The following is a 27,019-nucleotide window of genomic DNA, read 5'->3' on the forward strand; positions in this document are numbered from 1 at the left end:
GAAATTCCATTTTACATAACAAGAAAGTTCTTCTGGAAAGGGGGAGTAGTTCCCAAACTTTCTTTTAATATAATAATGTTTCTCGATAATTTTAGGAAAATGTGAACGTTATAAACCCATGTCCAATTTAACAATTCCTACATGGAAAGAATTAAAGATTAATCGTGGTTTCATGGCCTAGACACCGGTTGTAAATGTGGGAATGCGCTAATCAGCTGATGAATGTGCTTATCTTAATATTCACATAATCGATACAGAAACAAGTGCCACGATCTTGGTTTTATTCAGGCATCTTTACAAGGGGTTGTCTGAGGTGCCTGCTGGTTATCATTTGACTAAAAAAAGGCTGATTCGCATACATTCATGGCTGCTTTTTCGTACTGGCTGCTTTTTCGTACTGCCAGGGGCACCGCGAGAAGGGGAGTGGGTACTAATTACCAGGACCCAGTCGGATGGCCCAGGTCATATGTTCAGGAGAACAAAAACCCCTCAGGAGAACATGCATAGTATTTTTTAACTTTTTTTTTTTTATAACAGAGGGAATGTGGCCACGCCTCCCAGATTTGGCCACATCCCATTTGTATACCCCAGGTCCACCACTTGTCTCGGCAGCCCAGCGTATAGCCGCGGCAGCCAGCTTACTACCTTATGATAATGCAAGTAACCACTCATGTGTGCCAAGCATCTGTGTGTCTGCATGTGAAAGGGTCGCCCGCCCACTGAGCGCCGGTATCCCAACAGCCGGCTTACTGAATACCACCTGTCTGTTCCTATGTCTGCATTTATTGTAAGGCAGCTTAGAACAAGCCGTGCTATTCCTTTGGGTTTATTTACTAAAAATCCGAGTTTGTCCGATTTGTGTGGATTACACGTGGATTAAAAACAGAAGAGGACCGATGTACACTGGATTTTTGTGAGTATAATTTTATTTACAGGTACCCCGTGGCTTCTACGTGGAGAAGGGGACCGACACTTCGTGTCATTATCGGTAAGTATGTGTGTATGTCGGTGTGCATGTATGTAATAAAGTTAAAAAAAAAAGAAAAACGGCTGCGCTTAGGGTGTTGCAAATGGGTGTAAATCACGGAGAGTTGACAGTCTTCTATATAAATTTGTTTATTATAGTGTTAAATACATCAACAGCAAATAAAATTAACCATATGTAAAAAGATGAATATCTATACTCTAAAACACCGTTGTATGAACACACAGTATCAATCAAAGCTTGTGTATAGTATTCCCCTGATTCAGATAAGGTTGATACTCTTTGAAATTGTAACAATAATGTAACTAAATAGTTACAATTTTACTCTCTACAGTTTATTGTAACTAAAATATATAAAAGCAGCAGAACTTTTTCTCCAGTAATAGGAGAAGAAAGGAGGGCCCAGCGGTCAAATATACAATGAGCAGTATGCAATATTACCTCTTCTAGGGGCTGATATTACCGAGCGTCCTTGGTAAAGTCCTATATAGAGCCCACAGTGTGATGCTAGGGAGAGAAATTCAATGAGGGAGTGATTATCCAAGCTTGCTCCTTAATCTGTAAGTCCCGGATGCAGGACAGATGCCTGTATATTCCCTTGGGCTGGTGGAAATCCTTTTATTGCCCTAGATGTAGGGAATAACACATCTTCCAAGACATCAGAGGAGCACACGCTGTGGCCACTAATTGCAGAGAAGATGCTCCTCCCTTTCTACTCTGATTCACCGGCACTACAGCTCTAAGGAACTTTGCCTACAGCGGAGAGTTCATTTGTCTGCACGGTGGCTCCATTGCGGTCTCTGTACTGCACCAGCCTGTATTGTCTGACGGCTGCAATTGGCCGCGGGACATCGCCAGCCTGCATCATCTGACGGCTGTGTCTGGCTGTGGGATAACGCCAGCCCGTATCATCTGACGGTAATATCTGGCTGTGGGACAGCGCCAGCCTGTATCATCTAAACGGCTACATTCAGCCGTGGGACAGCGCTTCAGTCCTTGAAATTCAGTGCCAGCAACGGCTCCGGCTAACGTTACACCTGTGCATCTTCTCCGCAATTAGTGGCCACAGCGTGTGCTCCTCTGATGTCTTGGAAGATGTGTGATTCCCTACATCTAGGGCAATAAAAGGATTTCCACCAGCCCAAGGGAATATACAGGCATCTGTCCTGCATCCGGGACTTACAGATTAAGGAGCAAGCTTGGATAATCACTCCCTCATTGAATTTCTCTCCCTAGCATCACACTGTGGGCTCTATATAGGACTTTACCAAGGACGCTCGGTAATATCAGCCCCTAGAAGAGGTAATATTGCATACTGCTCATTGTATATTTGACCGCTGGGCCCTCCTTTCTTCTCCTATTACTGGAGAAAAAGTTCTGCTGCTTTTATATATTTTAGTTACAATAAACTGTAGAGAGTAAAATTATAACTATTTAGTTACATTATTGTTACAATTTCAAAGAGTATCAACCTTATACCCTGAATCAGGGGAATACTATACACAAGCTTTGATTGATACTGTGTGTTCATACAACGGTGTTTTAGAGTATAGATATTCATCTTTTTACATATGGTTAATTTTATTTGCTGTTGATGTATTTAACACTATAATAAACAAATTTATATAGAAGACTGTCAACTCTCCGTGATTTACACCCATTTGCAACACCCTAAGCGCAGCCGTTTTTCTTTTTTTATTATTGTATCCACAGGCACATGCACAGTGCCAATTATCGGCAGCGCTCAGGTGTGATTGCATTTCGGTAGTTTATTTATTTAGGTGCTGTCAGCAATTTGTTTGTGATTCAGTGTAATAAAGTTATACTGTCACGGTGTGTGTGGACTGTTTTTATTTGGTTATTTTTTTGTAGTAGAACTACAGGTACCAGCGGGCCCGTTTTCCCCCACATGCTGGTACTTGTAGTTCTTCAAGTACCAGCTTGCGGGGGAGGCTTGCTGGGACTTGTAGTTCTGCTACAAAAAAAACAATATTCTTTTTTTTTTATACTTGGCTATCAGCCCCCCATCCGCCGCCCTTGGATGGGGGGAGACAGCCTCGGGCTTCACCCCTGGCCCTTGGGTGGCTGGAGGGGGGGACCCCTTGATTTAAGGGGTCCCCACTCCTCCAGGGTACCCCGGCCAGGGGTGACTAGTTGGTGATTTAATGCCAGGGCCGCAGGGACCAATATAAAAGTGTCCTCCGGCTGTGGCATTATCTCTCTGACTAGTGGAGCCCGGTGCTGGTGTGAAAAATATGGGGGAACCATACGTCTTTTGTCCCCCGTATTTTTTAGACCAGGCGCAGAGCCCGGTGCTGATTGTTAAAATATGGGGGATCCCCTGTCAATTTTTCCCCTGTATTTTTACAACCAGGACTGGCTCAAGAGCCCGAGGCTGGTTATGCTTAGGAGGGGGGACCCCACGCAAAAATTTTTCTGGCTTTTAACTCTTTAAACACTTTTTTTAAGGTACACAATGAAGCCCTGCACGGATCTCACAGATCCGGGCGGGATTCCTTGTGTTTTGTCAGGCAGTGTTTTACTCATCACTCCCGTAAAACACTGCCTGACATTACGAATCACATCGACATCGGAAAAAAACGAATGTGGAAAACTCGGCAGCTTAGTAAATGACCGTATCAGGATTCAAAAAGTTGCAGTAAAATGCACCCGATACCATTCTAGATCAAACACCCTTAAAAACAGCTAAAACACGAATATTAGTAAATATACCCCCTTGTTTCTTTCTCTCTGTGTACACTCACAAAGTACCAAACATCGGTACCCCGCAACAGGTGCAGCAGGAGCGTCGGGACCTGAATCAGCACCTTGTCTGTTCCTATGTCTGCAATTGTTATAAGGCAGCTTAGAACAAGGCGTGCTATTCCTTGTTTCTTAATATGCAATCAGGCTATTTGATTCAACATTATAACAGACAATTCCATTGTTCCTGTCCGTTATGGTGCACACATTTTCTGCTCTTTAGGCATTAGCGAATGTCTCCTTACCAGCTTAATATATTTGCCTGGTGATTTATTGTGACATACGGGAACGTTTGAGCACTTTCCCTGTGACATCATCTGCCAAATGTCATTTTTGCTGGGTTTCTTTATTGAGCATCTGTTGCTTCGGAATTATAGCCTGCTTTTCTGACTTATTGTTATTGAGACAGCTATCTCATGCCTCTGCTTAATCCAGTGGGGGCCACAGCCAGCGGGCATCCTACAGTAAAGCATTACACTCCTTACAGCTGCCTTTGAGGGAAAGCATGCTGCTTATTAGACACCAAGCCCTGAATTGTTTACTGCCATACTGTATATCACTAGCAGCACAAAGGTACACCGGATAGATTACCTCACTTATTCTATATACTGTACATCTATTTGTTGAGGAAGAAAGTGACCTAGTAGCAGACTGGATTGGATTTAACTTTTTTGCTCTTAGAAGCTGCTTTTGCTTCTTGTTGCTGCACCCTATTGCTATATAGACATGCTCTTAACAATCCCATGTGTCGTCTATATGTCTAGGAAAGAAATAAGTGTATTTAACCAATAATTCAATTTTTTAGGTATATCTTTTTAGATTAGGCAGCCATACATGGGGGTGGGGGATGGGGGGGGGGGGGGGGGTGTTGGGGAGGGAGATATGCTGCTCCAAGGTTTAACTATGGGTCCTTTTCACACATAATTTGAAGTCAGCCTCTGTGCAATGTGCTATCACTTCCCATATTGTCTATACAGCCGGTCACAGTGAGTGGCACGGACAGAGAATGAGTGACATAGCATTGTAGACTGAACAAGACAACCAGGCCTGTTTGGGACAGTTTCATTGCTAGTAGGATACATTTATTTATTTTCATACACAGGACATTAAACCCCAGTCAACTTAATATGTTAAAAATTCTTTCCATGTGTGTGCGTGCATGCGTGTGTATATGCCTATACATAGATTTTATGTGTGTATATTTATATAATGTACCTGTTTGTGCTTGTATATGTCTATACATGTATGTGCATATATAATATATGTCACACTTGCCTAATCTAACGGAATGGCCAGTAGGCTCCCAAACTATGGTTGGCACCCGAAAAAGTAGGCAAGTCTCCCAGTACCGGCACCACCTGCCCCCATCCATCTACTTACTGAGTGAAAGTAGGCGGTCCTGACAGCCGATGATGCAGTTTGCGATGAATCACGTTATTGTGACCCCGCCCCCAGCTTTACAATGCCAGTAATCATGGAGTTGTGTAGTGTGGGTGTGGGGCCATGATGACACAATTGCTTCATCACACCCACTGCCCCGTCGACTTTCCCACGAAACGAAACGAAGCACACATATACACACCCCTGCTGAGCCCACCTGGCTTCCCCCAGGAATTCGGCATGTATGATATATGTGTGCATATACTGTATACTGTATGTGTATAAAACAGTAAAGCCTCCTCCTAACAATCTGTTCTTCTGCTATTTAATGATTTGTCAGGACAGAAGATTACGAGGGTAGACTTGGTTTTGTCATAAACTGTAAGAAAATATGGCAGCCTGTGATACGAGGCTACAACAGGTCAGGGATGCCATTGCAGCAGCACACAAAGAATGCTCCCCCACTGAAAAACGACAGTACTATGACCAATGGTCCGGCCAATATGAAGAGGTAATAGTGTATGTGTTATATTATTTGTTGGAGACTAATCCTTTTAGTTGTGAACTGATTTCTTAAGGTGTGAGTCTTATATGTACATTTACTGTTTTGGATGTTTTCTAGACCTTTTATATGTTGAAGCTACAAATGTAGGATTTGGAGGCCTAAACTAATGTTCATTATCACTGCTGTTTGTGGTGATTTGGGACCAAGTTTCATTGGAAATGTATCGTACCCACGACTGTTCTGGCAAATCTTTACATTCTGACTTTTGATGCTAAAAAACAGTGGCAAAAGATGACACCACAGTGGCAAATGTTTTTGGAGCTTGATAAATAGCACATTCCAGGGCCAGTGTGAGTGCCGTTTAAGCAGAGCTGCCACACAGGGGTGCCACCCATTAGAGGGTGCAGCATGGGCATCGGGACCAATGACCAGCGGCGTGTGCACATGCGTAGGGGAGATAATGGTAGTCGAGATGCTGTCCAGGCCTTTGTGGAGTTATTTGCAGTTGCCGCTGGTATCACTACCACAAGATGATGTTATCACCTGTCGAGTGATCTGCAGCAGCATTGCATGATCCCCTGTGGGCCTCTAGCACTGGAATCAGGACCTGAGCAGAGACATGTTACAGCCATAACTGGAGCAGAGCAGATGACCAAAGGAATCTGTAGATAGACTATGCAACATTGTTTTCAGTTATATAATTGGATTGCTGCATGGGTGGAATTGGATTGCTGCATGGGTGGGGGGAATCTCTTGCACAGTGTGCTAGTAGACCTGGGTTGACCATGGCACAATGGCAAATTCACCATGTACTGTATGGGGAGAGTATGTCCTCCAATTCTGTCATTATTGCAGGAGATAAATAGGACATACTTGCCAACATTTTTGATCTCCTCTCTGGGAGAAGCCTGGAGAGGAGTAGCAGCTGGGCACTTAATGGGGTGGGGCTTCCACATAATTAGGCCCCACCTCTATCAGGGCAAATCTCAGAAATTGCAGGTCCTCTGGGAAGGCAAATGACAGTGATTAGCCCCACCCCCTCTATATGGACCCGCAATTTTTCACTAGGAAGTGGGTGGCATGCAGGGGGTACCCACTCTTCCAGGGATGCAGGGCACTAACAAAAAAATGGGAGGAGAGTAGTCAAGTATGAAAGAAGAATGATACTGAAATAATCATTAGCAGGAAAGAGAGGTTTGATAAATATTCCACTTGATCTTTTAAGTTCCCGTAATATTCTGTGGAGCCTCATTTTTTAATTGCATAGTTTATATATACAGTAATTTAAAGCAAAGACCAATAAAAGTGCTGAAAGTAAAAGAATACAGCTGTAGGGGCCAATCATGCTCCACCATAAGTCATAGCTTTCATAGAGGCAAATTTATTTCATGTATTGAGTCACCCTGATATGCGAGCAGGAGGGAGCGCTAACTGCTGCCTAGTTGTCTGCTCGCTGATGGATCATGGGTCTGTACTTATGAACAGCTCCGTGCCCCATTTGTCTTCATTTTGAAACTATTTTATGTAAAGTTTCTGCCAGCTGTTCGACAGGGACACACACCCGTTTTTGGTCACCTCTCAACAATGTTAAACATGCTGTCTCCAGATGCAAAGCAGTGGTGTGCCACAAGAGGGGGTCACATCACATAGAAAGCAAGCCCCTTCCCTGTAACTTATTTGGCCTCGATCACCACTGTGATGACAACATGGCAAGAAAATGTGACGTATTTTGGGAGCTGATTTATTTATTGATTTATTGATTAATTTAATGTTCTTTTTTGTTTAAGGATGTCTCAGTATTGGAATACAAAGCCCCCCATTTGGCTGCCATTGCATTGGCATCAGTGTGCAAACTGAATCAGAAGTCAAAGCTGGTGCTGGATGTAGCTTGTGGCACAGGACTTGTCGCTGAAGAGGTAATAAGAATTAGTTTTAGCATGTTACTTAGAGTGAGTCTCTGTCATCCTTATTTGCAAAACTATTGCTTAACACTAATATTTCATTATTAAATAGGATTTAATATTATTGTGCTCAAATCTTCAATTTAATATGGCATAGTTCACAATAAAATAATAAGTAGTCCGTTTTACTGCAGGCTAAGTGGCAGATGGAGGTTGCTGAGTATTTTGGGATCTTTGGGATCAACTTTGTGGCAGAATTTTGCACCACTCTAGTTTTACTTTAAATCTCCTACCATACATATTAACTAATTTACTATACTTCCAGGACTACTGTGCTTGTTGACACATTGATTTTACGATCCCTATTATACAACTTCAAATTAAGGAAGTAGAGATGTGCGGCTGGCATTTTTCGTGTTTTGTGTTTTGGTTTTCGTTCTAATTCCACTTTCGTGTTTTGGGTTTGGCTTGGTTTTTCCAAAACCACCCTTTTGTGTTTTGGTTTTGGTTTTGGATCTGGATGATTTTTGAAAAAAACATAACGGCTAAAATCACAGAATTTGGGGGTAATTTTGCTCCTACGGTATTATTAACCTCAATAACAATCATTTCCACTCATTTCCAGTCTATTCTGAACACCTCACACCTCACAATATTGTTTTTATGCCAAAAGGTTGCACCGAGGTTGCTGGATGACAAAGCTAAGCAACACAAGTGGACAACACAAACACCTGGCCCATCTAGGAGTGGCACTGCAGTGTCAGACAGGAGGGCAGATATAAAAAAAGGTCCCAAACAGCACATCATGCAAAGAAGAAAAAGAATTGCAATGAGGTAGTTGTATGACTAAGCCAAGCGACACAAACAATAGGCCCATCTAGGCGTGGCACTGCAGTGGCAGACAGGAGGGCAGATATTAAAAAAAAGGCCCCAAACAGCACAGCATGCAAAGAAGAAAAACAATTGCAATGAGGTAGTTGTATGACTAAGCCAAGCGACACAAACAATTGGCCCATCTAGGCGTGGCACTGTAGTGGCAGACAGGAGGGCAGATATTTAAAAAAAAAGGCCCCAAACAGCACAGCATGCAAAGAAGAAAAACAATTGCAATGAGGTAGTTGTATGACTAAGCCAAGCGACACAAACAATTGGCCCATCTAGGCGTGGCACTGCAGTGGCAGACAGGAGGGCAGATATAAAAAAAGGCCCCAAACAGCACATCATGGGGGTCATTCTGACCCGATCGCACGCTGCAGTTTATCGCAGCAGTGCGATTGGGTCAGAACTGCGCATGCGCCGGCGCCGCAGTGCGTTGGCGCATACCGGACAGCCGAAGGCCGTCGGGATGCTACGATCGCCTCTGCCTGATAGACAGGCAGAGGCGGTAGCTGTGCGGGGGCGGAACGGCGGCGTTTGGCCGCCGTTACGTGGGCGCGGTCCGGCCAACGCAGGCATGGCAGCCGCAGCGGGAGGGGGCAGGGGAGCGATGAGTAGCTCCCGGCCAGCACGCTAAAGCTGCGCTGGTCGGGAGCTACTCTTGAAGTGCAGAGGCATCGCCGCTGAGCGATGCCTATGCACTTCTGCGCGGGGGGGGGGGGGCGGCACTGACATGCGGGGCGGGATAGTCCTGTGCTGGGCGTCCCCCCGCATGTGAGTGTGAATGATCGTAGCTGTGCTAAATTTAGCACAACTACGATCATCTCAGAATGACCCCCCATGCAAAGAAGAAAAAGAATTGCAATGAGGTAGTTGTATGACTGAGCCAAGCAACACAAACAATTGGCCCATCTAGGCAAGGCACAGCATTGGCAGACAGGAGGGCAGATATAAAAAAAAAGGCCCCTAACAGCACATGATGCAAAGAAGAAAAAAGGTGCACCGAGGTTGCTGTATGACTAAGCTAAGCGACACAACCACCTGGCCCATCTAGTAGTGTCATGCAGTGGCTGAATGTCGAGAGTGGGCCGCAATTGTTCTGTCCACTGACAGCATCTCCAGCACGCTCCAGTCACTTTTAAAAAAATCTGCAATTGGTGGACTTATATGGGAGTACCCCAGGACTAATACAGCAGTACACCTTGACTCATATGGGAGTGTCACACAGGATGGCACTTTTCAAAAACTAGGCCCCAAACAGCACCTCGTGCAAAGATTTCAAAGAGGTGCAATGAGGTAGCTGTATGACTAAGCCAAGCGACACAAACAATTTCCACTGGAATTATACGTCCAAATCACTGGAATTATACGTCCAAATCACTGGAATTATACGTCCATATCACTGGAATTATATGTCCAAATCCCTGGAATTATATGTCCAAATCAATGGAATTAATTGGCAAAATCACTGGAATTATACGTCCAAATCACTGGAATTAATTGGCAAGATCACTGTAATTATACGTCCAAATCACTGGAATTAATTGGCAAAATCACTGTAATTAATAATTATACGTCCAAATCAGTGGAATTAATTGGCAAAATCACTGGAATTATACGTCCAAATCAGTGGAATTAATTGGCAAAATCACTGTAATTATACGTCCAAATCACTGGAATTAATTGGCAAGATCACTGTAATTAGTAATTATACGTTGAAATCACTGGAATTAATTGGCAAAATCACTGTAATTATACGTCCAAATCACTGTAATTAATTGACAAGACCACTGTAATTAATAATTAAACGTCCAAATCACTGGAATTAATTGGCAAAATCACTGTAGTTATACAGGTTGAGTCTCCCTTATCCAAAATGCTTGGGACCAGAGGTATTTTTTTCCGTATTTTGGAATAATTGCATACCATAATGAGATATCATGGTGATGGGACCTAAATCTAAGCACAGAATGCATTTATGTTACATATACACCTTATACACACAGCCTGAAGGTAATTTTAGCCAATATTTTTTATAACTTTGTGCATTAAACAAAGTGTGTCTACATTCACACAATTCATTTATGTTTCATATACACCTTATACACAGAGCCTGAAGGTCATTTAATACAATATTTTTAATAACTTTGTGTATTAAACAAAGTTTGTGAACATTGAGCCATCAAAAAACAAAGGTTTCACTATCTCACTCTCCCTCAAAAAAGTCTGTATTTCGGAATATTCCGTATTTCGGAATATTTGGATATGGGATACTCAACCTGTACATCCAAATCACTGGAATTAATTGGCAAGATCACTGTAATTAATAATTCTACGTCCAAATCACTGGAATTAATTGCAAGATCACTGTAATTAATAATTCTACGTCCAAATCACTGGAATTAATTGCAACATCACTGTAATTAATAATTATATGTCCAAATCACTGGAATTAATTGGCAAGATCACTGTAATTAATAATTATACATCCAAATCACTGGAATTAAATGGCAAAATCTCGCTATCGCCTGCCTAATGAAGTGGAATCTAGATGGGATTTGGTACCACTGGGGACACAATACCTCCATCAATTGTCTAAATCCCACTGCACAAATGGCGGATACCGGACGCACGTCTTACACCAACATAAGTGTCAAGGCCTCAGTTATGAGGGCTTCCATCATCATGTGAACCTGAACCACTAGTCATGAACATAGGCCAGGGCCTCAGCCGTCCTTGCCACTCCGTGTTGTAAATGGCATATTGGCAAGGTTACGTTTCTCCTCAGACCATTTACATTTATTTTTTTGGGGTCTTTTTACTGAACTTTGGCTTTTTAGATTTTACATGCCCTCTACTATCACAATGAGCATCGTCCTTGGCAGACGACGTTGATGGCATTTCAACGTCTATGTCATGGCTAGTGGCAGCAGCTTCAGCACTAGGAGGAAGTGGTTCTTGATCTTTCCTTATTTTATCCTCCAAATTTTTGTTCTCCATTATTTTTCTGGAGTTACAGATGGGTCCATGTTTATGTTGGCCTTTAATAGGATTAACTGAGACTGGGCAGTCAGACTTAGGCCCTCATTCCGAGTTGTTCGCTCGCTAGCTGCTTTTAGCAGCATTGCAAACGCTAGGCCGCCGCCCTCTGGGAGTGTATCTTAGCTTAGCAGAATAGCGAACGAAAGATTAGCAGAACTGCTACTAAATAATTCCCTGCAGTTTCTGAGTAGCTCCAGACCTACTCCTAGACTGCGATCACCACAGTCCGTTCAGTTCCTGGTTTGACATCACAAACACGCCCTGTGTTCGGCCAGCCACTCCCCCGTTTCTCCAGCCACTCCTGCGTTTTTACCTGGCACGCCTGCGTTTTTTAGCACACTCCCTGAAACCGGCCAGTTTCCGCCCAGAAACACCCACTTCCTGTCAATCACACTACGATCACTCGAGCGATGAAAAAACGTCGCTCGAGCTTGTGTAAATCTACAAAGTTTTGTGTGAAAGTACTTAGTGCATGCGCGCGGCGTACCATGCGCATGCGCATTTTTGCCGTTTTTTCACTTGATCGCTGCACTGCGAAAATCGGCATCGAGCGAACAACTCGGAATGACCACCTTAATCCCCTGCTGTAATGACTTAATCCCCTACTGTATTGTTCTCTGTATTGTATTGCAGCTGAGAACAATAGATGAAGGGTTTCTGTAAATAAACCATGGTGTGCCTAGGCGCAGCAAAGAAGCCAATATAAATGTGGATATATATGTATATAACACAATATGCGGCACAAGAGAGCGTACCCCTACACCTCACAGGGCAACCACTAATAATTATTTGGATTACATATTAATAACTCCTTTATTTGGAGTAAATAATATACAGCACAGGACAGCACCACTGAATTTATATGGCAGCACCACTGGACTGGATTTTTACGGAATTATATGGATTTATATGGAATTATACAGCAGGATAACTGGAACTATACGGCAGTATCACAGGAATTATATTGCAGTATCACAGCAATTATACGCCAGTATTCTGAGAATTATACGGCAATGTCACAGGAATTATACGTCAGTATCACGGAAATTATACACCAGTATTCCGAGAATTATATGGCAATATCACAGGAATTATACACCAATGTCACAGGAATTATACGCCAGTGTCACAGGAATTATACGCCAGTATCACAGGAATTAAATGGCAGTATGGAATTATACGACAGTATCACAGGAATTATATGGCAGTATCACAGGAATTATACGCCAGTATCACGGGAATGTTAGGGTCTCCTGCCCTGTGCTGCCACGTCGTCATGGCAACCGGGAGACAAGTGCTAGTGGTGTAACCTGAGCGCAGCTGATACTCCGGTTCGGGTCTTTTGCTGTGCAGTGGTTATAGGCTCTGTGCACGGCAGGGGATCCGGTGCTGGTTTTTGTGCTCACAGTCTGTGAGGTCTGAGTGGGGCGTGGACAGCACCTGCTTTATAAGGCCTCTTTTCAGGGTAAGCAGATGCTGCTGAATCTTTGTTGGTTAGTCAGTTCATGAAAGTTAGCCAGTACTGTGTAGCTTTGTATTTGTTTGTTGCTTACTGCAAATAGGCCTGGGGATTTGGTATTACACTCTGCCAATCCAGACCGAGCAGTAAGACTGGAGTCAGTCGTTTAGCTTGCTGGGGTTCTGTTACTACTCTGTGAACTTAGCAAGTATGCGGCTGTATTCTAAGACTTGCCTGTCTAATCCTGTCTCACTGTGCTAGGTGTCAGGGGTCAGTTTAGTGGCAGTAAGCTAAAACCTGTGCACTGCAAGTGAGAATTAGGATTGTGGAGATTCTCCTTGTGTCTATCATTCCATCTCTGACCAAGGAGTTTACTGCCACACCCGTTGGTAACCCTTTAGGGTTTTGCTGTTGCCCTTAGCAACAGCATTTCGGGTTCTCTACGTATTAAAACACAACATCTTGCTTTTCCATCTGAGCAGTTCTAATACAAGGGAGATACCCAGTTCCTTAGCCTCTGGGCTTCTCTGTTCACTTTGTGTGTATTTTGTTACCCTATCACCTTCTGTGTACATTATGTCATATCCCCCAGTTTGTCTGTGAGTCCATCTGTTTTGCATAACAGTTCAAACACCAGTACATTCCTGCAGACACTGGAGTGCATAACAGTTCTGACACCAGTACTTTCCTGCAGGCACTGGTGTGCATAACATATTCAGCAGCCTAATACTCCTGTTGAAATTTTGTGGGAATATGGAGCATACCCCTCAAAATACGTTGCAACAGGTGGTCGATCAGGTGCAGGTCCTGACTCGACAATTTAATGATTTGTCCATTAAAATGCACACCTCCCAGGCTGCTGGCGGAGCTCCCGCAGCAGCAGCACCTGCAGGGGTTAAGGAGCCGAAAGTAAATCTCCCGGATCGTTTTTCTGGAGATCGCTCGCAGTTCTTTTGTTTCAAGGAGAGCTGCAAGCTATACTTCCAGCTTAGGCCTCAGTCTTCTGGGTCGGAGATTCAGCGGGTGGGCATAGTGATTTCCTTGCTACAAGGAGACCCACAGGTCTGGGCATATGGGTTGCAGCCTGACTGTCCGTCGCTTAAAAGTGTTGATGCTTTTTTTACGGCACTGGGCATGTTGTATGATGACCCTGACAAGACGGCCTCAGCCGAGGCTCAGATTTCGATCCTTAAGCAAGGGCGAAGGCCAGTTGAGGTTTACTGTACGGAGTTTCGGAGGTTGGCCCATGATACCCAGTGGAATGACCCAGCCCTGAGACACCAGTACCGAAGAGGTCTTTCTAACCAGATAAAGGACCAACTGGTACAATATCCCTTGCCTGATAGCTTGGATCAGCTCATGCAGTTATCCATCCGGGTGGATAGACGGCTGAGAGAGCGTAGGCTTGAAAGGGAGACTGAGATTTCCTTCCTTCCCAAGGGAACCTCAGACTCTGAGGAATTTTCTGAGGAGCCTATGCAGATTGGGGCTACCCGCCTCTCCTCGCGTGAGAAGACGCGGAGGAGACAGCAGGGGTTGTGTTTGTACTGTGGGAATAAAGGTGATGTGGTAGTATCATGCCCAGAAAAGCCGGAAAACTTCAGGGCCTGAGGGTGATGGGAAATATCCTGTCAGGCCAGAAGTCAGAATTTCCCAAGAAGACTTTTATCATTCCGGTGACCTTGAAGATCCTCGGTCAAACTGTCAAGACTGAGGCCTTTGTGGACAGTGGGGCCGACGGGGTTTTTATGGACCGCCAATTCGCCCTGAAACACTCTGTTCCCTTAGTACCCTTGGCATCGGAAATTGAGATTTGTGGGTTAAACGGGGAACCATTATCCCAAGGTAAAATTACCTCTTGCACTAGCCAGATTTCTTTGTTTATTGAAGCCACACACTCTGAAAAATTGTCCTTTTATGTGACTGTCTGTACTTTTGCCCCATTGGTGTTGGGGTTACCCTGGTTAAGGGCCCACAATCCTCAATTTGACTGGGTCTCTGGGGAGATTCTTAATTGGGGTACTGATTGTTTCAGGAGTTGCTTGAGCCTTCCAGTCAGGCTCTCGCAGCTAAGTTTGCCAGGATTGCCAGGGTGTTATGTAGATTTTGCGGACGTGTTCTCCAAAAAAGTTGCAGAGGTACTACCTCCCCATCGCCCCTATGACTGTGCCATTGATTTGTTGCCAAATGCTAAGCTTCCCAAGAGCAGGTTGTACTCCCTGTCACGTCCTGAGACTCAGGCTATGGCAGAGTACATTCAGGAGAACTTGGCTAAGGGATTTATCAGACCTTCACAGTCTCCAGTTGGGTCGGGGTTCTTCTTCGTGGGTAAAAAGGACGGTTCGTTGCGACCCTGCATCGACTTCAGGCAATTGAACCGTATCACGATTAAAAACTCATACCCACTGCCTCTCATTTCGGTCTTGTTTGACCAGCTTCGTACTGCCACCATTTTTTCTAAGATTGACCTACGCGGTGCGTACAATCTAATCCGAATAAGAGAGGGGGATGAATGGAAGACTGCCTTTAATACCCACTCAGGGCATTATGAATATTTGGTGATGCCTTTTGGGCTCTGTAATGCCCCGGCAGTCTTCCAGGATTTCATGAATGATGTGCTCAGGGAATATTTGGATAGATTCTTAGTTGTATACTTAGATGACATCCTAATCTTCTCCCATTCCCTGGAGGAACATCGGAAGCATGTACGCTTAGTCCTCCAGAAACTCAGAGACCACCGGCTTGGGGCGAAGCTGGAGAAGTGCGAATTTGAAGTTCAGCAAATCGCATTTCTAGGATATATTATCTCCCCAGAAGGTTTCCAAATGGAGGGTTCCAAGGTACAGGCAGTCCTGGATTGGGTGCAGCCCACTAGTTTGAAGGCGCTTCAGCGTTTCCTGGGCTTTGCGAATTTTTATAGACGATTTATCGCTGGATTTTCGTCTATAGTGGCGCCCTTGGTGGCACTCACTAAGAAAGGGGCGGATGTGGCTCACTGGTCTTGTGAGGCTAAAGCGGCTTTTGCCCGTCTCAAAAGGGCATTTGTTTCGGCCAAGGTGCTGCGACACCCAGATCCAGAGCGTCCTTTTGTGGTGGAGGTGGATGCCTCTGAGATGGGTATTGGGGCAGTGCTTTCTCAGATGGGAGTGTCTGATAATCGCCTTCATCCCTGTGCTTACTTTTCCCGTAAATTTTCGCCTGCCGAGATGAATTATGACGTGGGTAACCGGGAATTGTTGGCTATTAAGGATGCACTCGAGGAGTGGAGACACTGGCTTGAGGGGGCTAAGTTTGTGGTCTCAATTCTCACTGACCATAAGAATCTGGCATATTTAGAGTCAGCGAAGCGTCTCAATGCCAGGCAGGCACGATGGGCTTTGTTTTTTGCTCGCTTTAATTTTTTGATAACATATCGCCCTGGGTCAAAAAACATCAAGGCTGATGCGCTCTCGCGGAGTTTTGCTCCAATCCAGGAGACCACCGAGGAGCCGTTGCCCATTGTTTCCCCATCATGTATTAAAGTGGGCATTACCCAGGACCTCTTATCATTAGTCCTTAGAGCACAGGAGCAGGCTCCTCCAGACCTTCCGGTAGGTCTTTTGTTTGTGCCTCCTAGGTTAAGACAGCGAGTGTTCCTGGAATTCCATGCCAAGAAGTCGGCAGGTCACCCGGGTATTGCCAGAACTCGGGAGTTGCTATCTAGGGCGGTGTGGTGGCCCTCGGTGGCTAAGGATGTGGATCAGTGGGTTCGGGCATGTGACATCTGTGCCCGAAATAAGACTCCTAGAGGGGTTCCTGTTGGCCCATTACATCCACTCTCTATCCCATCTAAGCCATGGACCCACATTTCAATGGATTTTGTGGTGGACTTGCCCAAATCCTCGGGGATGACAGCCATCTGGGTTGTCGTTGACAGGTTTTCGAAGATGGCGCACTTCGTTCCACTGGTTGGGCTGCCATCAGCCAGACGCCTGTCTGAATTATTTATGCTGCATGTTGTGCGTCTCCACGGGTTGCCACTTGATGTGGTCTCTGACCGCGGATCCCAGTTTGTGGCCAAATTCTGGAGGGCATTTTGTTCCGATCTCCAGATTTCTGTCAGCTTGTCGTCAGGCTACCATCCGCAGTCTAATGGGCAGACTGAAAGGGTGAACCAGTCCTTGGAGCAGTTCCTCAGGTGTTATGTCTCCAAGTGTCAGACTGACTGGGTTGCTCATCTGTCCATGGCGGAGTTTGCCTATAACAACGCGGCTCACTCTGCTACAGGGATCTCTCCCTTCCTTTGTGTGTATGGGCATCATCCTAAGGCCAATTCTTTTGACCCCCTGGACTCCACGCCTGGTGGTTCCTCTGTGGTTTCGGTCCTTAGAGGTATTTGGCGGAAAGTGAAGAAAGCCCTTGTGTCTGTGTCATTAGTGACCAAAAGGGTTTTTGATAAGCGGAAAAGACCCTGCAGCTTCAAATTAGGAGACTTCGTCTGGTTGTCTACCAAGAATTTGAAGTTGAGACAGCCATCTCACAAGTTAGGGCCCCGGTTCATCGGCCCTTATAAGATCACCAGGGTTATCAATCCGGTGGCATTTCAGTTAGATCTGCCCCGTTCTTTGGGTATCAATAAAACATTTCATTGTTCCCTTTTAAAACGGGCGATTAGTAATCCTTCTTCCAGTGGAAGACCTTCCCCTCTTCTGATACGTGGCCAGAGGGAGTTTGTTGTTGAAAGGATTCTTGACTCCAAGGTGGTTCGGGGTCGGCTGTCATTTTTGGTGCACTGGAAGGGGTATGGCCCGGAGGAGCGGTCGTGGGTGCGCAGTTGTGATCTTCATGCCCCCAGACTGATACGCTCTTTCTTCTCGCAGTTCCCCGATAAACCCGGTGGTAGGGGTTCTTTGACCCCTCGTCAGAGGGGGGGTAATGTTAGGGTCTCCTGCCCTGTGCTGCCACGTCGTCATGGCAACCGGGAGACAAGTGCTAGTGGTGTAACCTGAGCGCAGCTGATACTCCGGTTCGGGTCTTTTGCTGTGCAGTGGTTATAGGCTCTGTGCACGGCAGGGGATCCGGTGCTGGTTTTTGTGCTCACAGTCTGTGAGGTCTGAGTGGGGCGTGGACAGCACCTGCTTTATAAGGCCTCTTTTCAGGGTAAGCAGATGCTGCTGAATCTTTGTTGGTTAGTCAGTTCATGAAAGTTAGCCAGTACTGTGTAGCTTTGTATTTGTTTGTTGCTTACTGCAAATAGGCCTGGGGATTTGGTATTACACTCTGCCAATCCAGACCTAGCAGTAAGACTGGAGTCAGTCGTTTAGCTTGCTAGGGTTCTGTTACTACTCTATGAACTTAGCAAGTTTGCGGCTGTATTCTAAGACTTGCCTGTCTAATCCTGTCTCACTGTGCTAGGTGTCAGGGGTCAGTTTAGTGGCAGTAAGCTAAAACCTGTGCACTGCAAGTGAGAATTAGGATTGTGGAGATTCTCCTTGTGTCTATCATTCCATCTCTGACCAAGGAGTTTACTGCCACACCCGTTGGTAACCCTTTAGGGTTTTGCTGTTGCCCTTAGCAACAGCATTTCGGGTTCTCTACGTATTAAAACACAACATCTTGCTTTTCCATCTGAGCAGTTCTAATACAAGGGAGATACCCAGTTCCTTAGCCTCTGGGCTTCTCTGTTCACTTTGTGTGTATTTTGTTACCCTATCACCTTCTGTGTACATTATGTCATATCCCCCAGTTTGTCTGTGAGTCCATCTGTTTTGCATAACAGTTCAAACACCAGTACATTCCTGCAGACACTGGAGTGCATAACAGTTCTGACACCAGTACTTTCCTGCAGGCACTGGTGTGCATAACAGGGAATTATGTGGCAGTATTACAGGAATTATACGGCAGTATCACGGGAATTATATGGCAGTATCACAGGAATTATATGCCAGTATTCCGAGATTTATATGGCAATATCACAGGAATTATATGGCAATGTCACAGGAAATATACGCCAGTATCACAGAAATTATATGGCAGTATTACAGTAATTTTAAGCCAGTATTCCGAGAATTATACAGCAATATCACAGGAATTATACGGCAATGTCACAGGAATTATACACCAGTATCACAGGAATTATACGCCAGTATCACAAGAATTATATGGCAGTATCACAGGAATTATACTCCAGTATTCCGAGAATTATATGGCAATATCATAGGAATTATGCAGCAATATCACAGGAATTATACGCCAGTATCACAGGAATTATATGGCAGTATCACAGGAATTATACGCCAGTATCACGGGAATTATATGGCAGTATCACAGGAATTATATGCCAGTATCACAGGAATTATATGGCAGTATCACAGGAGTTATATGCCAGTATTCCGGGAATTATATGGTAGTATCACAGGAATTATATGGCAATGTCACAGGAATTATACGCCAGTATCACGGGAATTATAGGCCAGTATCACGGGAATTATATGGCAGTATCACAGGAATTATACGCCAGTATCACAGGAATTATACGCCAGTATCACGGTAATTATTATATGGCAGTATCACAGGAATTATACGCCAGTATTCCGAGAATTATACGGCAATATCACGGGAATAATACGCCAGTATCACATGAATTATATGGCAGTAACACTGGATATATGGCAGCAGAGGACACCACCACTGTGACTGGTCACTGGACTGATGCTGCACAAGACACTTCCCCTGGTCTAATGCAGGACAACACAGCACCACTGAAAGGGACTTATACAGCTACACTGGATATATGGCAGCAGAGGACACCACCGCTGTGACTGGTTACTGGACTGATGCTGCACAAGACACTACCCCTAGTCTGATGCAAGACAACACAGCAAAAATGCAAGGGACTTATACAGCAGTCAGCAGCACTGGGGACATATAGCGGCAGAGCACACCAACACTGTGACTGGCTGGACTGATGCAGCATAAGACACTGACTACACTGGACTGGACTGAGCAGCAGAACCCGCTCTTCTCTATAAGGAAGTAACTTCGGTTAGTAGTGGCAATCTCACTGACTCCATGACATAGTAGCAATCTCACTGAGGGCGGGATTTACTAAAGGGAAAATGCGATAAAACCCCCGTTTTTGGGGGTTTTATTGCATTTTCGTATGTACTATCACCTGACCGCTGCATTTTCGCCCATAAGGGTATCGCAATCCCTGGATGGCGATCCCCTATAGAAGCCAATGGGCTTCTTTTCACCGGCCGCCGCAACCTGCCGCTCCCCCCTCCAACCTACCGACCCCCATCCCCCCGGCATACCTTCCTCCAGGAAGCCTGGACCCGGAAGGTAATCTCCTCCTCCCCCTACCAACGCAGCCGGAGGTCCTTACGGCTGCAGGGGGGAGGAGGAGTCGCCGGGGACAGCCTGCTGCCTGCTTCCCGGCAGGGGAGCAGGTGAAGAGCCCGGGGAGGTGACGGAGACCCCCCTCACAGGTATCGCAGGGGGCCTCCGTTACTGCATTGCGATATTGATCGCATGTGCTAGTACATATGCGATCAACATCGCTGCGTTAGGTGGCGAGGTCGGCGATGTATGTTGATACATCCCGCCCTGACTCCCTGAAGAGTGTAGCAATCTCCCTGATTGCACTTAACCCCCACTATATAGCTGTTATATTCTTGAGAAACAAAAGGAAATCAGAAATATATACATTTAAATGGGATCATCAGTGCCATTTTCATGCATTGGTTATAAGTAGGCTTATCATACTATCCCTTTAAACCAGAGGCAAACACACGATTTTTGGCTTGGGTATCTGTTTAAATCTATATATCTATCTATCTGCATATATACAGCATATATTTGTGTTTTATATTTTCACGTGTTATGTGTACTTTATATCTTGGCCTGTTATGACTGGAATATGTGTTGTCACATAGACAGTGCACAAGCATGGTGCATTTTCTGTGATCATCACGTAGTTTGGGCCCTATTCAGGTTGGATCGCAAAGAGCTAAGTCCCCGTGGGCGCATACGCAGGGCCAGGGCGCCCCGCAGTAAATGCGAACGCCTATGCCAAGGTGGAGATGGAGAATTGCGGGGCAGCATTGAGGGTGGTGCCAGTCGAACGGGGGACGTGCCGTGGGCATTTTTGGGGCGGTCAAACGCAGCCGATGTGATCAAAAAGATGGCGGCGGGCCTCCTGCAGTTGCAGCAAGGCTGTGCCGGCAAGGGGCTACCCTATTTTTAGCGATCACACTGAAATTGCGGTGTGACCGCAATGTCAGTGTGGTCTCTGGGGGGTGAGGGGGGTGTATAGCATGCTGGGCGGCCTTGCCCTGTGATGGGCGGACCCCAGCATGCGATCAAAAGGATTGCAAATTCTGCTACTTAGCAGCATTTGCAATCCTTACTGAATCGGGTCCTTTAACACATATTCTTATAAAGAGGAAGTGCATAGGGAAGTATATTATTAATTGGACCCTGGATCTAGAGGCAGATCACAGGTGTATTAAAGGGTCTACAATGCTCTCTGGGCAGTATTCAATTGTTCCTCTCGCCGGCAGCCAGCAGATGGTTGGGTTTAGCTGTTTTACATGGCTAAACCTGAACTCTATGGGAGCGATTAGTGTGATAAATAGACACGATTGAATATTGCCCCTGCAATCTCCCGTCGCTTTAGATGGGAGATTGAGCGCGATAATCAATTGAATACCGCCTTTTGTGTCTGTCTATCTGTTATCATAGCACAATATTACGTCTGCTAGCCCATGTAATAGTTTTCCCTCCCATCGGAGGAAACCTGTAATCAGGCCTGGGTAAGCGTGGTTGAGTGTTAAAATCATGATTCTGTGGCCGCCTGTGGAATGCCACTGGCAGAACCTCACTAAGAAATACACTTACCAGCTGCAAGTTCATATGAATACAGTGTATATACAAATATATACTGTAGGCATCAGCTATTATGCATGGTGTACCTTATTTTCTTCAATATTTACTGTTATTAACATGAATCTTCCTTTACCAAGATAAATTAACTTTTTGTACATGGACTTGAAAGTCCAGTGGACGAGCAATTATGAAAATTACTAAATTAAGAGTTAATTTTTGAACAAAGCATCTCTTGGGTTTTTGTGTTAAAAACATTTTTTAAGTGAATGTTTTCTTGACCATAATGTCTCTTAAAGCTTTGGTTTGTCAGCATGTGACTTTTTCTTTCCAGTTGCTGCGCTTTGGATTTAAATTGTTTGATGGCTTGGACGGTAGTGCAGGGATGCTGGAGGTTGCTAAGCACAAAGGACTGTACCAGGAGCTGAAGGAGTGCATGCTGGGACAGGGTCCGCTACCATCTGACTCTGGTAAAAGAGATCTAACCTTGCTGAGAAATACTGTAGTTAGCTGCACAATTTCTCATTGTTGTGTTATGAGGAATCCCCAACGTCATTGGGTGTAGATCAATGGATTGACAATCTTATGGTTGAAAGTCATTAGGTCGACACCAAATGGTCGACATGCATTTAGATTCACAAGTATAATAGGTTGACACACAAATGGTCATTATGTGACCCCATCAGTACAACGTGTACCCTCGCTTTGCTCGCCGCTCTTCCGGCAAGGTGGCTCGTTATGCTCGCCGCAGGTTGCTATTCCCAGTAGATGTCCACATGGACATGGAAGGTAAATAAAGCAGATTTTATATATATATATATATATATATATATATATATATATATATATAGTAGGGACACAGAGAACCAGAAATGGTTTTAGTTGAATAAAGGCCATGATACAAACATTAATTTATTAGCCCCTTTATCTATAATAAGAGGGGAAAAAAGGTTACCAATGGCCAGTAATGCATAGAAAAATCTGCACACATGAAATCATCAATAGTCCATCATTGTGATTAGTAAAAGATTATTTTTTTAAATAAGTGTAATACAGAGTTCAGTGACTTCGTAGGGTGATTCTTTCTCTGTTTCTATGTCTTGTTGGCCTAGCATTCTGATAAAGTCCATTAAAGTATGTTAAATATAATGGTGCCCATACACTTATGAAATTATCGGTACTAGCCTTCGATTTTGACCACATCTGTGAGAGAAATGGAAGGATTGTATGCACATTTTAGGTACCTTGAGACGCGATGCGTGGGCACGCCGGTCGAATATCGCATCTCAAGATATTATGTGCTGCACTTAATATTTCTCTCTTCGCAGTGCGATCGCATGTGGTTTTAAGCCCACATGAGATATATCGCACTGCGATGTGCGATGGGCACCCGCCGGGAGCGGCCTGAGGCCGCTCCCACTCGTCGGTGACGTGCCTATCACGTGATTACCATGCGATCTATCGCATGATCGATTGGTAATCACTTTGGCAGTTCAGGTGCGATGCCCCGCGATGTCACGTCGTGGGGCATCGCACAAGTGTATGGCCAGCATAAGAGTGACTGAATATCCCAATAAGAAAAAAAACTTGTAGAAATCACAACATTACTCTGATCTTGGTAAAGATTTAATGTAGCAGGTACAGTTGTATTGGAACCAAATGCAGTGCAGTATTGTATGTATTGAGTGCCCTAAGTAGGGATGTGCGAGCAGTGCTGTTGCTGACCCATGGTCACTGCATCTGGCTAGCAGAGTGCTAGGAACTGCAGCCTGTAGCCAGAATCTCTGCTGCAGTGCTGCCTGGAGTGTCCTTTGTGCACAGACCTGAACAGTGCTTCGAGTACAGCCCCCGGTGCACCCTGGGGATACTCCAGACAGTACTGTTGTTCACAGCGTGACGCCAATGCGTCATGCTCTCCAGGCGCATGGCCGACACAGGCATCATAAAGCCCTGTTACGGCACTGTATGTATGTTTACATTTATGCCCTGTTCTTTATTTTAGAATATAGAGAACAATCACCCATGTATTTATGGGTAATCCCCTACATAGAACTAACATCCAGTGTAAAGGAAAATATTCATCAGTCGGATTTGGATTTGCCAAACCGCCGCGACTGGCTTTGGATTTGGATTTGGATTTTTTTCAAACTAGAGGGTGGTCAGCTTAAGTAATGCAAAGCCAGTTTGTACAAGGGCCTCCAAATTACCTTTTTTTCCTTCCAGTACTCAAAGGGACTCTGAGTGACATGCCTACTTTTATAGTGCCAGGGTACAGTGCACCAAATAGTACAAACAATAGACCTTTATGATATATTTTTTTTATAACTTGCAGTTCCTTTCAAACGGCGTTAATTACAGGGTTAGATGCATGTGAACAGAGCCGGCCCTAACTATTTTGATGCCCTAGGCAATATTCTGGCTGGTGCCCCCCCTTGTGGAGATAGTGGATGACTGGGAGAGGGTGACAGGGAGATAGTGGGTGACTGGGGAGGCAGGAGTGATGGTGAGATAGTGGGTGACATGGTGAAAGGATGACAGGGAGATAGTGGATGACTGAGATAGTGATTGACAGGGAGTTAGTTGGTTACTGGAGAGGCAGGGGAGATAGGGAGTGACTGGGAAAGGGTGACAGGGAACCACCCTGCCGGCACCAGCGACAACCATGAATCCCCCCCACACACATCCCCTGTCAGCCCAGGATAACAGCAATGGAGGCAAAGCGGGTAGAGGATAAGGAGGACCGGTGCTGCATCAGCCATGCTGCTAATACCAGTAAAAGAGTCTATCTCTCCAGCCTAACAGCCCTGCTTTATTACATTAGATGCCCCCCCCCCTCCCACACAATCACATATAAAGGATCCCTGTGTAGTATCAGTGTGTGTATGGACCCCCTGCATAGTGTCAGTGTGTGTATGTACTCTTATATATTGTCAGTATTTATATAGTGGACCCCTGTATAGTGTCAATGTGTAAATGCAACCATGCATAGTGTCAGTGTGTATATAATGGGCCCCTCTATAGTGTCAGTATGCAGCACTACCTCACTGACAGCAGCACATTCCCGCCTCACTGACAGCGGCACATCCCCGCCTCACTGACATCGGCACATTTCGCCTCACTGACAGCGGAACATCCCCGCCTCACTGACAGCGGCACATACCCGCCTTACTGACAGTGGCACATCCCTGCCTCACTGACAGTGGCACATCATTCCATCACTCGCTGCAGCACAATCCCTGTCTCACTGACTGCGGCACAATCCCCGACAGAAAAAATAATATATATATATATATATTTATATACATACATACACACGTACACATATATACAGGTTGGCAAAATGTTGAATATATGAATTTAAATTCCTTACTGTTTTAAATGCATTTAGTGCTGGCCTGGTCCGCCCCTACACATTTTTTTAAGTTGCCGCTGCTGCTTTGCAGTTGGGGGTAGCAGTGGTGGTGCAGTGTCCGGAATCTGAGTGGCTGACTCCAAAGGATCATGGGAGGAGGAGCTGCAGGGCATGCGCAGCACCCCTCCTCCCACAGCAGTGGCCATATTTGTGAGGGGAAGCTGCCGCTGGAATGCCAGCACCGCCGAACATCGGGTGCCCCACTGACTACCAATGGTATCTGAGCTGGTCCCTACGTGAAGGCAGATGCCCTAGGCAATTGCCTAGTCTACCTATAGCTAGGGCCGGCTCCGCACTGTAACATAGCATTTCGTATGCAGATATAGTCGCAGTCACACACAGAATATAGGCATGCCGCATATCATTTTAATCAGCAGAAGCTGCTTGTGCCCCTAGGCATACCAAATGCCCTAGGCATTTGCCTAGTTTGTCTATGCCTAGGGCCGGCTCTGCATGTGAAGAAAGTGCACTAGGGTACAGCGCACCAAATAGTACAAACAATAGAACTTTACTATATTTTTATTTTTCTGTTTTTTAACTTGCAGTTTGCAGATCACTGCATGGAATCACAGGGCTTATAGCTATACGTGAACACAGCGGAATAGGATAAAGCGCTGCAGTGCAAACAGTATAAACAATAGCTATAAATATATATCTTTTTTTGTATTTTTAACTTGCAGTTCGCAGATCACTGCGTGGAATCACAGGGCTTATAGATGCGCGTGAACACAGTGCACTAAACAGTACAATTTACAGCAGAGTATAACGCAGCATACAGCAGCGCATCCCTATACACTGTAGAGCACCCTCCCTATACACTATAGAGCACAGCTCAGTTAAATACAGCAGCGTATAATACAGCAAAACATGCCCCCTATACACTTTGGATATTCAGCACAGCCCCTTGTGAGACTCTGAACACAGCGCAGTTATAATATAATAATAATAATAATAATATAGCAGAGTCAACACAGCATACATCAGCATGCAGTGTACCCTCTACAGTTAAACACATTATTATTAATAGTGTCTCCATACTGCCAATACAGTTCCTTGTGAGACTGTGGACACAGCACTTGCAGCAGTGTATCCCCTATACATTTAGTAACAGTCTTTCCATTGTTACCCTATATAGTAATTTTTTTTTTTTTTTGAATGTGCCCCTAGTATTTATTTTTACTTAATGTTCCCCTTATATAGTTTTTTTTTCTCCACAGAGTTAGTGCAGCACACAGCAGCGTGCAATCTCCAGCGAGAATCCAACACCGTGACGATGATGTTCGGCCTCGCGCTGGTATCCGAGTCTGGCTGGAACACCCGAGCCTGAGGCTCTGGTGCGCTCGGTTCCCAGTGTTCTGAGCGGTTCTGATTCTATAGAACCTGAACCGCTCATCCTTAATTATAATAACATGAAAATATGTATGAAATTCAAGGGAATAAAATCCTTTTATAAACAGAAACAGGTGTCTCAAATAATACACCTAAAGATTATTATCTTTCCAACCAGCCATAGCTGGGGAATGAAAATCTGCTAATGTATGTGAGCAAATGACAATCACCCATTTCATCCCAAACACCGACAAAAATTGTTGCTCAGACAAGTTGATTAAATTCTTTTAATTTAATCAATTTATCTGAAAGGGGTATGTGCAATTGCGGTCGAATTGCCGCAAATGTCGAAAAACGGGACATTTTGGACACAAAAAAAATTTCGACAATGCAATACAGTACTTTTCGACAAAAAAATGGATGTTTCAGATTCGACTTTTTGAAATTCGACAGTTGTCAAATTCGACATGTCTGCAATGGTAAAAATGCGGCTTTTCGACAA

At 44.9% G+C, this 27,019-nt stretch overlaps 1 protein-coding gene across 2 annotated transcripts in view; it reads left to right on the top strand.

Annotated features, from left to right (window-relative positions):
• METTL27 (methyltransferase like 27) overlaps positions 1-27,019 on the top strand; it is a 63,849-nt gene that overhangs the window by 24,234 nt on the left and 12,596 nt on the right. The window contains exons 2-4 of one of the 2 annotated variants that reach the window (XM_063956181.1): positions 5,469-5,639; positions 7,421-7,549; positions 22,111-22,246. In XM_063956181.1, coding sequence (XP_063812251.1) covers positions 5,520-5,639; positions 7,421-7,549; positions 22,111-22,246 — 385 coding nt within the window. In that variant the 5' untranslated portion in view covers positions 5,469-5,519. The remainder of the gene's footprint in view (positions 1-5,468; positions 5,640-7,420; positions 7,550-22,110; positions 22,247-27,019) is intronic. The other variant, XM_063956182.1, reaches the window with a different exon arrangement.

Source organism: Pseudophryne corroboree, chromosome 2 (genome assembly GCF_028390025.1).
Source record: "Pseudophryne corroboree isolate aPseCor3 chromosome 2, aPseCor3.hap2, whole genome shotgun sequence".
Taxonomy (NCBI): domain Eukaryota; kingdom Metazoa; phylum Chordata; class Amphibia; order Anura; family Myobatrachidae; genus Pseudophryne; species Pseudophryne corroboree.